General features: G+C 37.7%; 1 protein-coding gene across 2 annotated transcripts in view; it reads left to right on the top strand.

Moving 5' to 3' along the window:
* The window catches only part of gjd1b (gap junction protein delta 1b), a 37730-nt gene extending 23119 nt beyond the window's left edge, over positions 1-14611 (top strand). For both annotated transcript variants that reach the window (XM_027999353.1, XM_027999352.1), the window contains one exon: positions 5779-14611. In XM_027999353.1, coding sequence (XP_027855154.1) covers positions 5779-6628 — 850 coding nt within the window. In that variant the 3' untranslated portion in view covers positions 6629-14611. The remainder of the gene's footprint in view (positions 1-5778) is intronic.
* The last annotated feature ends 972 nt before the right edge of the window (positions 14612-15583 follow it).

Below are 15583 nucleotides of genomic sequence, written 5' to 3'. Positions count from 1 at the left end.
TCGGCAGCCCCCACTGGTGAGCTGTCGCTTTTGATGAGGGTTACATGTGAGCTGCACGCCACCGGATTAACTCTGCCCTTCGACTTTACATCTGTGCCGCACAAGTCTGGCAAAGCTACTGCACTGTTGGTAGATTACCCTTCAAACAGCCAAATGCCATCTAATGATTATCTGGCAGTGTCTGAGGTGCAGCAGAGTTGGACTCCACCGCCATCTCAGACTAGTTCCTGTGGGATTTACACTGAAATTTAAGTGGTCCTTACTATTATTCATTTCCAATTTTCACTTTGTTTTCCTTTTCTCCCCCCTTTTACCGTCAAAACTGCCTTAATTTATCTCTGCGGTAGATTCAGCCAGGTGTCAGAAACATTTCTTAGAGGTTTTCCTCCTTGCTGTCAGAATAGCATCTCGCTTTTGCTGCAGATTTCTCTGCCGTGAATCTGTGTCAGAGTCTCCTGCTGCACCACAATCACAGAGATGCTTCACTGGATTAAAATCTGGTGACTGTGGAGAATGTTGGAGTTTATTGGTGCATTACCCTGCTAAGGATAGCAATCATAAGATGGGTGCTGTGTTAACGAACGGCTAGAGATAGGCAGCAACAATACTCATAGGGACTGGGGAGGAAACAATGCTTATGTAGTTACACTACCACATCCTACCTAAACCACTGATTAAAGGCAATTTCTAGATTTTAATGGATATCTTAGATTAAAAAAAAAACATTTTAGATATGAGAGAACGTTGTGGATGGAAATCCCAATAGATCAGCAGTTTGTGAAATACTGGGACCAACCCACCTGGCAGCTATGAGCATTCAGTTTTCAGTCATATACTGCAAATCCTAAGGGCTGGTCGATATGATTGAAAAATGTGTCATAAGATTACCAACTGATAATTGTTATATCAGTCAATATCAGTAATTATTGATTAGTTTTTTGTTTTTAATATCTTAAATACCACCAAAACGTGTGGTGTTGCCATTCCTGTGTCATCCACAGCTTTCACTCCTTTGATTTTTACTTTTAAGCAGTTAAGAGGAACATGAGCAAAACTTGAAACTGCCGCTTGAGCAAGCTACTGGCTGCTTGTTGCTAGGTAACCAAAGACTGAGTGAGCTAGCTGTTGCTAAGTAACCAAAGAGCGAGTTAGTTGATGCCACCAACCTTGCTTAGCTGGCCTTGAGAATCTGAGTGGCTAAAGCCTTTCCTCTGCCTACATCTCCCAGAATGCTTTGCAGTTTTGGATTGGAGTTCAGGGAAATTATTGAACATTCTATCTAATGTTTTATTCTGTTGATATTGATCACATGTCTGTTAAGATATAAATTATTATCAATCCATCGCCCAGTCCTAGTAAATCTGTTGGATTTCAAGTCGTTTTCACCCAGTCTAAATGTTTTTAACTCACTTCAAAGATGTTATGTGATTGACTAATTAGCTATTTGAGATAACAACTGCTGTACCTAATAGAGTGGCAAGTTTAATGTTTTAAACTTATCAAACTATACATTTATGTTAATTGTGGGGATTAGTTAAAGAGAATCTTACAAAGAACTTCACATTTGTTTAAGACTAAGCTAAAAGATACCTGCCAACAAGAAATTTAAAAGTAAATGTGATTCGTTGTTCAGTGTGCAGTCTTGCACTATTCTTGGTCACATTGTTAGACAGTCAGAAAGCTCATTGGACTGCTAAAAGCCTGCTATCTGAAGTGCTTTCTCAGCATAAGACTTGAAAAATGAATGAGAAATGAATAAAGTAAGGAAAGAACAAAGAGAAAGTTGTCTGCCGGAAAGGTAACAGAATAAAGAAGGAAGATAAAACTGTATCCCATCTACTAACATTATAGAATTGCAGCATAAATGTGCAGATACATCAAGTCAGAACATGTCAGGTTATGCTCGGGTAGACTCAGATCAAAATGCACACATGCACACAGGCTGAAATGAAGTGAACCATTTTGGCATCAATAATCTCTTTGTCTTCCCACAACCCAACAGAAATAGTAACTAATCTGCAAACAAGTCGCCTCAGACTCACTTGTTGCTATGGGACTGCAGGCAGAGTCGCTTCACAGCAAAACTAACAGCCAACAAGTGGTGTTGTATTTATGCATGCAGTGTGTCTTTGGAGCCAATTAAAGCTCCAACTTTAATGAATCCAAACTGGTTGCTATGAAAACTGGGCTAAATGCTGCTCAAAACCCTAAAATTAGAAAAACAGATTCGCCATCATCCCTTGCTACCCGTAAACACTCTTCCTTTGTCAGATAGCAGAGTTATGAGGACAGATGACACAAGCTGAAATACTCGTAACTATTCTTCATTTAGAGCATTTTCTCAGACTGATAAATGAGATTTGAAGCTCTGCTGATTCCTATCAGGAAAAGTAGGTTCAGAGTCGCACAAAGACCCTCAATCTAATTAGTTTGGGTTTTATTTGTTTCGTCTTCCTCAAGGATTTCTTCTTCTCTTCCAAATACAGATTGTATGCTTCATGCTCCTTGTTTTCCTGTGTTGGCTTTGTGAATATTTTCATTTTTACGTGAGATTTTACAGTAAATCTACAGGTAAGCCTCTACCTACAGATAGCTATAGGTGTTCTCACTATGTCTTTGCATTTCATTCTGGTATTTCTTAACAGATCCATGCAAATATTTTTTTATGAAGTCAAGTCAAGTTTATTTGTATAACACATTTCAGTAAACAGGCTGTTCAAAGTGTTTTACACTATAAAAACATAAAAAATGCAACCATTGAAACTAGCATAAAATCATACATTTCGTAAAATAAAAACTCAAAATAATCAAGAAAAAATAATCATAAAATATACATCAAATCTATTGATCAATGTTCCAGTTATTATGAATAAAAGGCAACTTTAAAATAGGTTTTTATCCTTGATTTAAAGGATTTCCATGTTTAGACTGTTTTCCAATTTTATGTACGTTTGTTTCAGATTAGTTGAGTATAAAACCTGATTGCTGCTTTTCCATGTTTGGTTCTGGTTCTGAACCAAACAGAACCAGAACCTGTGGATGCAGAGCAGACCAGAAGCAGAAGATCTAAGTGGTTGGGAAAGTTGATACAACAACAACAAATCTTTAATGTTTATGAAGGATAATGAGATAAGAAACAGAATCCAAGAGCAACGCTAAGTGCTTGATTATAGGTGGTGCATAGCTTCCAACCTACATTTCTTGTGTAAAAAATCATCTCCTGCCCATGCAATGAGTTAAGGGTCACACATTAGCATAAATAACATAAATAAATAATGCTAATGTTGTTATTTATGCTAATGTTATTTATCATTAGCATATATAACATTTTGAGTTTGGATTTGATTAGTCCATTTTGGTCTTGGCTCCTGTTACTGCTTACAAGTTTTAATTAAAAGTCCATTTGAAAAATACCATATTATTCCATCCAAGAAAACTTAATCAAATCAACAAACTATTGACTGCATTGTACAACGCTCTGCTTAAAGTTTCTTGTCACCATGTATGATTGTATATTTTATGGGTTTTGAACTAGGACGTTTTTGCTGTTTTGTGGTTTTTACCTTAATTTCTTAGATTAGAGATGGAACAAACTATATTTTATTGTTTGTTTCTATGACATTATGGGAAAAAGTATATAAATTAAATGGAGAATAACACATTTAACAGTTCTGACCACGGCACACAATAAGCTACCAAACTGGCATGCAGTTAAAATACTTTAAAAGACCTTGACTGAAGGTGTGATTATTTATTGTTATTTAACTATAACTATTGCAGTGAATAGCCTGTAATTTTCTAAACAACCATGTCAAAGACACATGCTGTGATCATTGGAAAGTCTGTTTCAGAAGGGTCAATTTGTGGGCATGTATCAAGCAAAGAAAACATAAAAGGAATGATTCAAGACATTAATAAAAACTGGAAGGATAATGAGGAAGTTTTATCTTTGCAGTAAAAATGTGGATGACAAAGAAATTAATCACACATTGTAAAATAAAATAAAAAAATACAAAAAGAGTTACAGTAAGGAACTGTGACTAAACAGCTGTGCCGCCTTAGGAAACAATTCTCTGAAAAAAGGATTCACTTGGCTAGAGAACGTACACATTCAACAAGTCTTGATCCTGAGCGCAGAAAGTGATGCTTCCATCATGCCTTGTGCTTATAGAGCCTGTGGGTGCAGTGCTATGATCTGGGGATGCAGTTGGTCAGGATAGGTTAAGCAACATTGTGTGACCAAAGAATGAGGTCAGCTGACCACCTGAAGACACTGAATGACCAGGTTACTCAGTCAAGGAATTTCTTCTTCACTGAAGAGGCATATTCTAAGAAAACAATGCCAGAATTCATCTGGCTCACATTGTGCAATCGTGCCTCGAGGAGCATAAGACACAATTTTCACACATGAATTGGCCACCAAAGAGTCTAGACCTTAACTCCACTGAGACTTTTTGGGGTATGCTGGAAAAGAATTTGTGCGGTAGTCTAAAAATCTAAAGTAGACTACATCTTCTTCAGGTCCTACCTGTCCTGGTGTATCCTAGAAGTTGGTCTTAAGTCCTATTTCATTGTCAGCATTTGGGGTCGATTTTCAGGAAGTACAGCATTTCACTTAATTATTATGCTGATGACAACAAAATGTATTTCGTCTTTAATTTGAATGCAGCCTCGATTGAATTGCCTACATAAAGTAAAAGACTAGTTGACACAAAACAACCTGACATTCACAAACCCTGAAGAGAAATTAATGCAAATTTTACTGGAAATAAATGTTGTTACATTGCATTAGTTCACAGAAACAATACTACAATGAATGTGTGCAATAGTCAAAACTAGAAGCAGATAGAGAATAAATGAGCTGGTGTTTACTGGAATTGCATAATAAAATCATAATCATTATCACATTATCAATGTGTGCAACCACAAAGTATTCGTTGCATTTGTAAGCTTCTTATGTTTTGTTCATTCTCTCACCTGATAACAAATTTTAGTGACTGAGTTTCCTAAGATGACACATAACACATTGGGATCTCTAAAAATACAAAAAGAAAGACAGTGAGGAGGATGTGGGTTAATCTAAATGAATATTGTTGCGATATTAATCAATAATACGACAGTCGCATGTTTTCCTGTTATTGTGTTTGCCTGGTTCAAAATTTATTGTAAACAAACCTAAGAAAGACAAAGATATATGAAACCAAAACTACATATTAAACTATGTCATTATTAATTAGAATGAATAGTAATAATTATATCTACTAATAATTATTAGTAGAAATTTGAAATTTCTACTAATAATTATTAGTAGAAATTTGAAATTTGAGTTAAATTTCAGAAGCAATTTATTTCACAGACAGCAAGAAATATTACATTACAGTGTCAAACCATTCTATTTTTATTTTTTAGTAGAAAAATAGGGAAAACAAACATTGGATAATAATATATATGGAAAATTATGGTTAGAAAAACAAAACATTTTCAAAACAAAAAATAAATTAGACAAGTATTTGTTGATTTGTTGTGTTAAAACCCTGAAAATCTTCTAAAACCACCCACATTTGTATAGATATATTACATATTTATATCTGCATTTAAAATCATTAGCCGATTTTAGCCAAAGTTTTTAAGAGTCACTGAAAGGTCCAATGCACCATTTGCAGCTCCGAACCTTCAGGTTGCAGACTCCAAGTGTAGATCCTCTGCTGAAAAAAATCCTTCATAATGAAGTAAACGTATCTGACTGTAACAACTTCCTCTGTGTGTGTTTCTCTGTAGGATCTTGCTGACCGTTGTGGTGATCTTCCGTATCCTGATCGTGGCCATTGTTGGAGAGACGGTGTACGAGGATGAACAGACTATGTTCATATGTAACACGCTGCAGCCGGGCTGCAACCAAGCCTGCTATGACAAAGCCTTCCCAATCTCCCACATCCGCTACTGGGTCTTTCAGATCATACTGGTATGCACTCCCAGCCTGTGCTTCATCACCTACTCCGTCCACCAGTCAGCCAAGCAAAGAGACCGGCGTTACTCTTTCCTCTATCCCATAATGGAGAAGGACTACGGGGGACGGGACGGGGCGCGAAAGCTGCGCAACATCAATGGTATTCTAGTCCAACATGGTGGAGATGGAGGGGGAGGAAAGGAGGAACCCGACTGTTTGGAGGTGAAAGAGATCCCCAACGCTCCACGGGGTCTCACCCATGGCAAGAGCTCCAAAGTTCGGCGACAGGAAGGAATCTCACGTTTTTACATCATTCAAGTCGTGTTTCGAAATGCACTGGAAATTGGCTTCCTGGCAGGCCAGTACTTCCTTTATGGCTTCAGCGTGCCTGGGATTTTCGAGTGCGACCGCTACCCCTGCCTCAAGGAGGTGGAGTGCTACGTGTCCCGGCCCACGGAAAAGACGGTGTTCCTGGTCTTCATGTTTGCTGTTAGCGGCATCTGCGTGGTGCTCAACCTGGCCGAGCTCAACCACCTGGGCTGGCGCAAGATCAAGGCCGCCATCAGGGGAGTCCAGGCCCGCAGGAAGTCTATCTGCGAGATCCGGAAGAAGGACATGGCGCATCTGTCCCAGCCGCCCAACCTGGGACGCACTCAGTCCAGCGAATCCGCCTATGTCTGACAAAAACATTGAAAATAAAAGGAGAGGGGGTTGGGACGGCTGCTCAAGAGGGAAAATGGATGACACATTTTTTGCCAAGCAAGGCAATCAGTTTTCTGTGATGGTGGAAGAAAACAGAATGTAAAATGACCAAAAGTCTGGCTCTGCAACTTTGAAAATCAAGAGAAGGAGGCAGAGGACTAAGAACATAATAGTCTAAATCAGGACAAAAAGTTTTTCTCTGCAGAATGGACTTAATTAACACAATGGTCTCATGAGAAGATATTCCTACCATTTTATATGTCTGTCTTTTATAACTAATTACCTTTTATCCTCTGTAATGAGAAAAATCCAACCCACATGGGGCCGGAGAGAGAAGAATGAGGGAAAAAAAAGGGTTCGAAAGAAGATAGTGATGATGTTCTCTTGGGAAATTGGAAAATGACTGAGGTGTGTGATGCATCTGATGGTGCTTTTCATCTGGACTTCATCAGCTTCCCTTGAAAGAATTGAGGGAAGGGGGGGCAGGATAGGGGACGGGATGAGGAGGAGGAACGACAACATCATTAAAAGAGGAACGGAAGAACTGTCAGGGTCTTGACAAACCCTAAAGCTGCTCAAGGGGAGGGGGGATCACCAAGCTGTGTGAGAAACATATAATACAAAAGTGAGGAGTGAAGAGAGGAAGCATTTTTCCTTTCCGATCCTCTCTCCGTCAGAGCCAGACTGAAGCCAGGAGAAACGGAGCTGCCTCCGAACATTATGTCTCGCCTCTGCTGGAACATCGACACAGGCCAAACCGAGAGAGAAAGACTGACGATGTTTTTGCTTTGTCTCTTGGCAAAAGATGATTTCAACACAAACACAGTGACTAGCTACCATAAACACTCTTTTCTTCACCTCCCCTCCACCTCCCTTCCTCCCTCTCAGCTGGCAGCTGTGGAGACAGGGGGCAGGGAGGGACGCGAGTGACAGAAATAACCCCTGCTGCTCTCCTGCTGCATAAACTTTGAAGAGTGAACAAATGGACAGACGGATGGTTAGTTTGAGTCTTTCCTAAAGCACAAACCATACAATCCTCCCTCCAGCATTTTGGTGCGCTAGGAGAAAAAAAAAGCAGAAGAAAAAGGAGAGCAGAAGGAGAACTAATTGGGGAGGAGAAATTCATCACCTTATTATAACTTCAAACATTTTTTTTTACAACACAACACTTAAGATTACTTTTTTGCTTTCAAAAACAATGGTGCCATCCAGATACTTCAATATTCTCTAACAATTACATAGAGTACTACCTGGTTATATTATTTATTCATTCATAGTATATCCAAATAGATTTATTTATCTTTGGCCACGGGTTGGATGAGAAGTTTATTTCAAACCTACAAACTGTTTGTCTCTTTTCATTTTTCTTTCCATGTGAAGCATTTCTCACTGCTCTGGTTGATTCATGAATCGTATGGGGGGGTGGGACGGGACAAGTTGGTAATTTTTGTTATTAAATGCTGTGAGGATGTGCAGCTGATTTCTACTTTTTTTTTTGTTGCTAATCTTCAGACTAAATCTGAAGTGAGTGCAGACCTACAGCACTTGTATCTTTCCAACACAGAGCCTTGACTTTTGTTTTTCTTCCTTAAAATCAGCTGCCCACCTTCAGGGCACTTAAGGCCTGTGAGCCATTTGATAAAGGCATGTTTACATGAAGCAGTGTTTCTTGAATGATCAAGCTGTGTAACAGTTATGTAGCTTCTCTCTAAGGGGCCGTGATGTTTTTCAGTCTCAGTGGATTTAATTTAGTTTTTTTTTTTAGTCTTTTTCCTGACTGGATTTCAGCATGCATGCAGCGTTAAAGAAAATTAAGGGAATAATATGAAAGACAAGGAAAATGATGACAGAGAGTGGTGCACCTTGTTTAATGCAGACAGGAGGAAGAGTGGCAGACTGTGGGAACCCCCTGTTGGGATGATGATTGTGTTTCTGGGCCCTCACAGATATGCACAAATGCATAATTTAGAGTGCAGAGCAAACACTGCGGGAGCTGAAGAAACCAGATATAGAGACAGTTCAGTGAACCTTACGTTTTATATTCTAAAGAAGTTTTCAGCCAGGACGGTGTGCTTCTATCACTCTTCAGGGTCGAGCCTTCGCTGACTGAGACAATCAGATGCTCAAGTCATCACCTTCTCCCCTCGGAGCTTTGGCATCCTATTTTTACACAGCTGATACCCTTTAGCCTCACATTTCAACATGTAATGTGACCTACATCCTTCAAACGGTGGTGCGTTTAATGTCCAACAAACGCTTTAGAAATGTAAGATACTAGAAATGTATAATGAAAATAAAATATTGGGTTTCAAAGTAGTTGAGGTTTATATTGACACATTTTAATTTTGCTTTCCCCTAGTTACTTGATACATCACAGCCTGTTTTAAAATACACAATTTAAATATGTTTCACACATGTTAGAGACTTTTTACAAGCAGGGACAGGATAACATAAATTTTTTATGATATAATATATATTAATAATGAAGTCATTATGTTGAAATGAAAGTGAGTGATATCAGATGTAAACAGCTTAATCTTAAAACAAAATGCTAAAATGAACACTTAAATATAAAATTAGTAGTCATGACCGATTGGAAGTGATTGCGACGTGAAACCACCATTCCATGATCTTATTTTTCCCCCATTTTTGTTTTTTTTGTTTTGTTTTTGCAAATTTTAAAATTTTAACATTTTAAAATTAAAGCTTTACTAAGTAAAACAATTTCCTAAATGTTATGATAGTTTTATGTTAAAAATATGTTTCATTTATATCAAAAGATGTAAAAATTTGCCCGATTACATTAAAGAAATACTGCTGTGACATTTAGCTAATGGCTAATGATGCTAACTGCTCACAATAGTTTCTAAAATGATTTTTAAAAAGTCAACTGTCCTTAATTTCTTTGCACTAAAATACTAAACTCTTGTATTAATTTATTATTTAGACATAAACAGCTTTGTAAATCATTTTTTAAAGTATTTTTCCCTCAAAAAGCCACAGAGTCAACAGGAGCAACTAATTCAGTTCTAAAGTCTGTTGAGTGCCGATATGTGCCCTTATCCCTTCCGTCCAAATTGCAGAGTTAGCTACACCATAAGTATGTATTAATATGGACATGAAAGAATAAATCTGATAATTATTAATGTTGTAAATAGAAATATACCTGATGTTATGCACATAAAATGCTGCAGAGCAGTGCCTGTGGGATTTATGTACAAACATAAATCCCCAGAACAGAACACAGAACAGGTGTTCTAGATGTTTTGTGCATCTAGAACACAAAACATCTAGATGCACAAAGAAAAAAATCTAGATGTTTTGTGCATCAGGACCCATAAAGCCTGAATTGTAGCATTTCTAAATTACAGTGTTTTCTGAAGATTTTAGCTAAAACTCAAGGAGGGACCACTACTTTACATTGATCAAGCAACAAAACACAATTTATATAAAGCACGCATTTAAGTAAGCAATCGAAATTTGAACTATATATTTTATGCTCAAGCTAAAAACTGTGCAGCTGCACACAGATCCTTGTCAGGATCTACTCCTTTATGTTGCTAACAAAGTAGCTCTACATGTATCCAAAAGACAACAGTTGGTTTCTGCTAATATTCAGCTGCAGATATCCCCCACTGACTCTATTCTCCATTCCTCACCACTGTCATAATCTCCCGGCTTCTTACAGGTGATTATCTCCAGATTTAGTTTCCTCCAAGGATGTTTATGGGGCTCAGTGCCATCGGTACAATCCTCTCTGCGTGCAATAGGAAAGGACAATTTCTCTGACATGACATGCTGGAATGTCTAATAATAGAGGTTGGGTTACCTATTACTTACAGTGCTTCTAACAAAAGCCTAAGTCGTGACCTCGAGCTTAAAAGCCGAGCCAATGTCCTGTGCTATATGCAGAGTCTCTTCATAGTACAACACTGATCTAATCTCCACAGACTCCAGGTCAGAGCTAGTCTGAGTCCTTTTTTTACTGAATGGCACACATGCTCAGCATGCATTTCTCCTGGGAGAAAAAAAAAATATATATATAGATATATGTATGAATGTAAGAGCCGGCAGACAGAGTTCACTTGTGCTCTTAGGTTCTGTGGTTATGTCTGGTTTCATTCAGGTCCGAAACACAAACATATCCTTAGAGTGAGGAGACAGAGGGCCATAAATGTGTCCTGCTTTTCTTCGGTTTACGTTTATCCAGCGTTCATTAGTGACTCAAGCCTCCTGTGGTTACACAGCCGTGGAGTTTGTCACTCTCACTGTAAAAGCAGTTCCCCGTCAACAGTCTACTACTCTCCAACACTCTGCTTTTCTATTTGTCAATGTGAATTCAATTATGCAACCTTTTTATTCTCATTTGCTTCTCTTTTTTGACTTGTGGGTTCATTTTGTTGTCTGTTGCTCTTTTTGTGCAGTGGCATATATATAAAAAAGATATTTTTTATCTACGTAAATGAACAATTTTTTTTAAATTGTGTAAAACCAAGGGTAGAGAGTTGAAATATAATAGCAGAAAATGATGTTTTATTTCCTCCCTTGCCAAAATAATATGCAAAGTTTAGTTCATTTACAAAGATCTTTTTTTGACTGCATGTGTGAAGGCTATTGTAAGCATGTTTCTATGTTTTCTTCTACAGAACCTTTAAGGAAAAAATCTTTTATAGTCCAAGTTATGGAGCGAAGCTGTTATGTCTTGATGCCAAGTGCATATTTTAAGGCTACAGGTTGTTTGATCCCTTCTCTATTTTGTTCATTTTGTACCCAACCTTTCCAGGTTCAAAGTGTTGCTATCTAATTTTTAAGATTAAACTAATAGTCTTATGAGTAAGAGATTATACGAATTCAGTCACTATCACCTACCTGCAGGAGGTCACTCAGGAAATATTTTGGTTTGATTTGGAGTGACCAGTGATCAGAATAAATGCAAATACAAAGTTTTCTGAAAATAATATACAAATTAGTTTAATTATATATGAGATTTTATGATTTTATGACTGTTTCTAAATTCTTTAATTACTTCAGTATAAAGAAATATAAACACCTGTTGTGGGTATGAAATGGCAACATGTCGGTGCAAACTGGTGAGGGGATGAACTGACTCTGAGCTGTACTTTAAACATCCGATTGTTCAGACCACAGAGTCAGGCAGATTATACCAAAACAGTGATGTTAAAGCTACCTTTCCCACAAAACATAGATAACTTATTCATACAGTTAATGTTCTACTTTGTGGAATTTGCACATATATATATATAGTTATATATATATAAAACTTTAAAAGAGTAGTATAAGATGTTGTATATTCATAAACCAGTCGCTGAAATGATTTACTGTAAAAACACAGGGTACATACCAATATATAGTCAGTATAAAGGTCAACGACTGGCACTTTTAGATGTCAGACACTAGAACATTCCAAGGTTTCGCTTTGAGCACAATCTGCATTTTTACCTACAGTTTGTAGAGTTTTAGTTAAAGAATAAATCCTCAGTGACCCTATGGACAAATTGTTAGAGTACTGTGCACATACAGCAGACTCAGGAAAGAAAACAGTATTAATCTGTCAAAATGCTGTTTCCACTTCTCACGATATCTTGCACTAAGCCCACACATGTAAACTGTCCTCTAGCCTGAGCTTTTGCTCACTGGTGCTTTTTTGACCTTGGACCCACTGAGACACATTTCCTTCAGTCCAGCTAAGTACTGCCCAAATATACAGGTCATGTAGCAATGGAAGCCTCCTTAAAAACACACACACACACAAAGCAATCAGGCTTTTTCATTTTGACTGTTACTAACCAGTGGGCTTATTGCATTAAAGCCTGCAGCAGGTAATGTAATTTTCATCCATCTCTTCGGTTAATTTATGCTGCAGCACAGTAGCAAACCATTTGAATCCTCAGGAATGCGACATAATGAGCTGTCTCATTCATTAACACGGATTGTACTGCTCCCGCTACGTTACTCTTTAAGCTGCCGCCAGCAGGACCTTAGATTAACTTAGTAATCACATTATGTAGCCAATCCTAAGGGCGCCCAGCAAGTTTTTAAAAAATGCCCGTCATTAAACGTCAAAGGGCTTCTTATTCATTCCAAACTAAAAAGCCATATTAAAAAAATTTAAATCAAACTTGACTCGCCACATTATTTTGAAAGAGCACAATGTGAGTCAAGATTAATCACAATCATTTGTGGTCGGACATTGAAAATTTCTTCGTATTTAAACGGGAAATTAGATATCTTGTTTAACTTGAAAAGCTTTATTATGTGCTTTGATTAATGGGAAAAAAGTCATTTAAAAAGCTTCTTTATACAAACATTGAGCTTTATATTTCATCATATGTCAAACAAAAAGCTCCCTCCTCCCCTCTACAGCCCTATCATGCAGCGCCTTGCACAACTACTTTTACTTCTTGAACTTTTCCACATTTTATCATGTTAAACTACAAACTTCAGTGCATTTAATTGGAATTTTATGTAATGGACCGACAAAAGTAGTGCATATTTCTCAAGTGGAAGGAATAGTGTATGGTTTTAACAGCTTTTTGCCAAGAAAAATCTGTTTCAATTTAAGCAGAATAGTATGCTGTGATCTGAAGCATCCCAATGCAGAGTTGAGGTCACTTTTCTTGCTAGAAGGTGAACCTCCACCCCAGTCCCAAGTTTTTCGCTGTCTAGTAACTCCTCTTGTTTCCTCCCACCAACCACACCATGATGCTGCCACCACCATGTTTCAGTGTGGGGATGGTGTCTTCAGAGTATTGTCTTTGTTTTTTCTCCTCTGATCAGAAAACCTTCTTCCATGGTTGCTGCTTTCTTATAGCTTTCTTTCAACCGTGTTTTTTCTCTACTTGATAAATGTGCAAAATCAATAATCATCCATCAACAGGATACTTCCATCCGCACTGAAAAATTAGACTGGAGCTCCAACTTAAAAAAATGTGATAATTTGACATAAGTAATTGAATGAAGTTTGTCAAATTTACTGTAATTGCAATAGTTTAACTTGACAACTTAATCAACTTAGATAAATTCAATTTGGCTACTTGTTACTAATTAATGCAACATATTTAAGTTGAATCACTTGTTGATTTTGTAAATCTTCTCCATGCCACGATTTTTACATTTTTAGTTGTGATTAATACATTTTAAGAAACCGCCAATCATTTTCCTTCCACTTAACTTGTATGTGCTACTTTTTAGCACACACACATCAAATGTTCATCATGTCAAATGGTCAAATACGTTACCTGGATATGAATATATTTGCAAGGCGCTGCATACTGATGCTCACAGGCTCAATTGTAACCCTTTCAGCATTCAGCAATCCACCCTCTGGGATAATATGCCATGATATCAGTTGTGATTACTTTGTCTTTTTACACTAACTGCAGAGGCTGTGAGAGCGCACTTTAAATCACTGCCCAGATCTCACCATGCAGCTTTTACCCTCTGTAAAATCAAATGGTTAGTTTTTGAGACATTGATCTTAAATATTCCTCAGGTCAAATATCACCTTTTTTGACCATGACATCACAAACCCCAGAGCACGGTACCTTTGTGTCACACTGTGAATATCGGCGGGATGAAGACCTGAATGGTTACATGTGAGGGAAGCTGGGGAGCAAAGTGAAATGCGGCCAATATTTGGCATCGTGACAGATGAATATTTAGGATATGTGAAAGAAGAGATAGATTTCAACCCTTGGAAATTACATTTATCTGCGACATCTGCTTGGATGTAAAACTTGGACTGAACACACAAACGATGTACTGCACTCTCAAACACGCTCACGCTTCGTGACCTTCATTAAAAAGATTTAACGTTCATGACTGCAGATTAGACAATGTAAGCAACGGACCTTTGTTAAAGGTCCACTGTATATTTCTGACTGGTGTACTGTATGGAAAGCCTGAATAAAACCTTGAATGTTATTTCAAGCCTGAGGTGAACTTGTGTCTACTGATTTATGACCTTTAAGTGGCAACCAGTTTTATCTGTACTCCCTGTAAAAATGCTCCAAAAGGATTGAAACAAATGCATGTTTTCTTGCAGCAGCACAATTTAAAATCATTTATTAAGTGGTAAGAATATTGCATGGTCTTGCCATGCGAGAATCCCTGCATGGCATCAGGGATTCTTTGAAAAATGTGGAAATGTAGACTGAAAAGTAGATGGACTTTTAGGGTGCATTCACAACAGGGTTGTTTATTCTACTTTAATCTAATTCATTTGTCTAGAAAGTCCGATTCGTTTAGGGAGTGTAAATGCAAATTTAAATTATAATGCAGACTGAAAAAGTGAACTCTGACCCGCCTGAAAACCTATGTCTCGGTGCTGTTGAAGTGAACAATGATGCAGTTTGAATGGGCATTCTGGTCAATATATTACTCTATGTTGATATAATATATATTAGCAATGCTGTAATTTAAGCTATATTCATAGAAATCGGGTAAGAAATAAGGGCACTACGATCATTTTTGTGACAGATTCCTACTCATCCCACATTGGAACAGTATTGTTTTGTGGACATGACTCAATAGCTCACAGTAATGGCGCCTGCAGGAGCATCACTAGCATTAGCGGCTAATAGGCGATGTCCAAACTAGTAATGTATCAATGAAGAAATCTTACAACCACTAAAATCCGACACTGCTCCATTTTTGTTTTTTTTTGTGGAGAAGGAAGTTGCTCTGGTCTTCTTCAGAGGTTTGTCCTTCAGTAGTTCTTGGTGCAGCGCCACCACAGGCGACTGGGGGAACAGCTTTTTCAGTTAGCTTGGGTCGTTTGTCTCAGTGCCTGTGAATGCAAACCACAACAGCTGAAAATGTAACAAAAATGTTGCAATTTTAATCCCTAATTGAACCGAGTACCGGACTTTGAGGTGTGAAAACACCCTTGGTGAAAATATGTCATAATTTCAT

Source organism: Xiphophorus couchianus, chromosome 18 (genome assembly GCF_001444195.1).
Source record: "Xiphophorus couchianus chromosome 18, X_couchianus-1.0, whole genome shotgun sequence".
NCBI lineage: Eukaryota > Metazoa > Chordata > Actinopteri > Cyprinodontiformes > Poeciliidae > Xiphophorus > Xiphophorus couchianus.
This window is presented reverse-complemented; position numbering and strand designations above follow the sequence as displayed.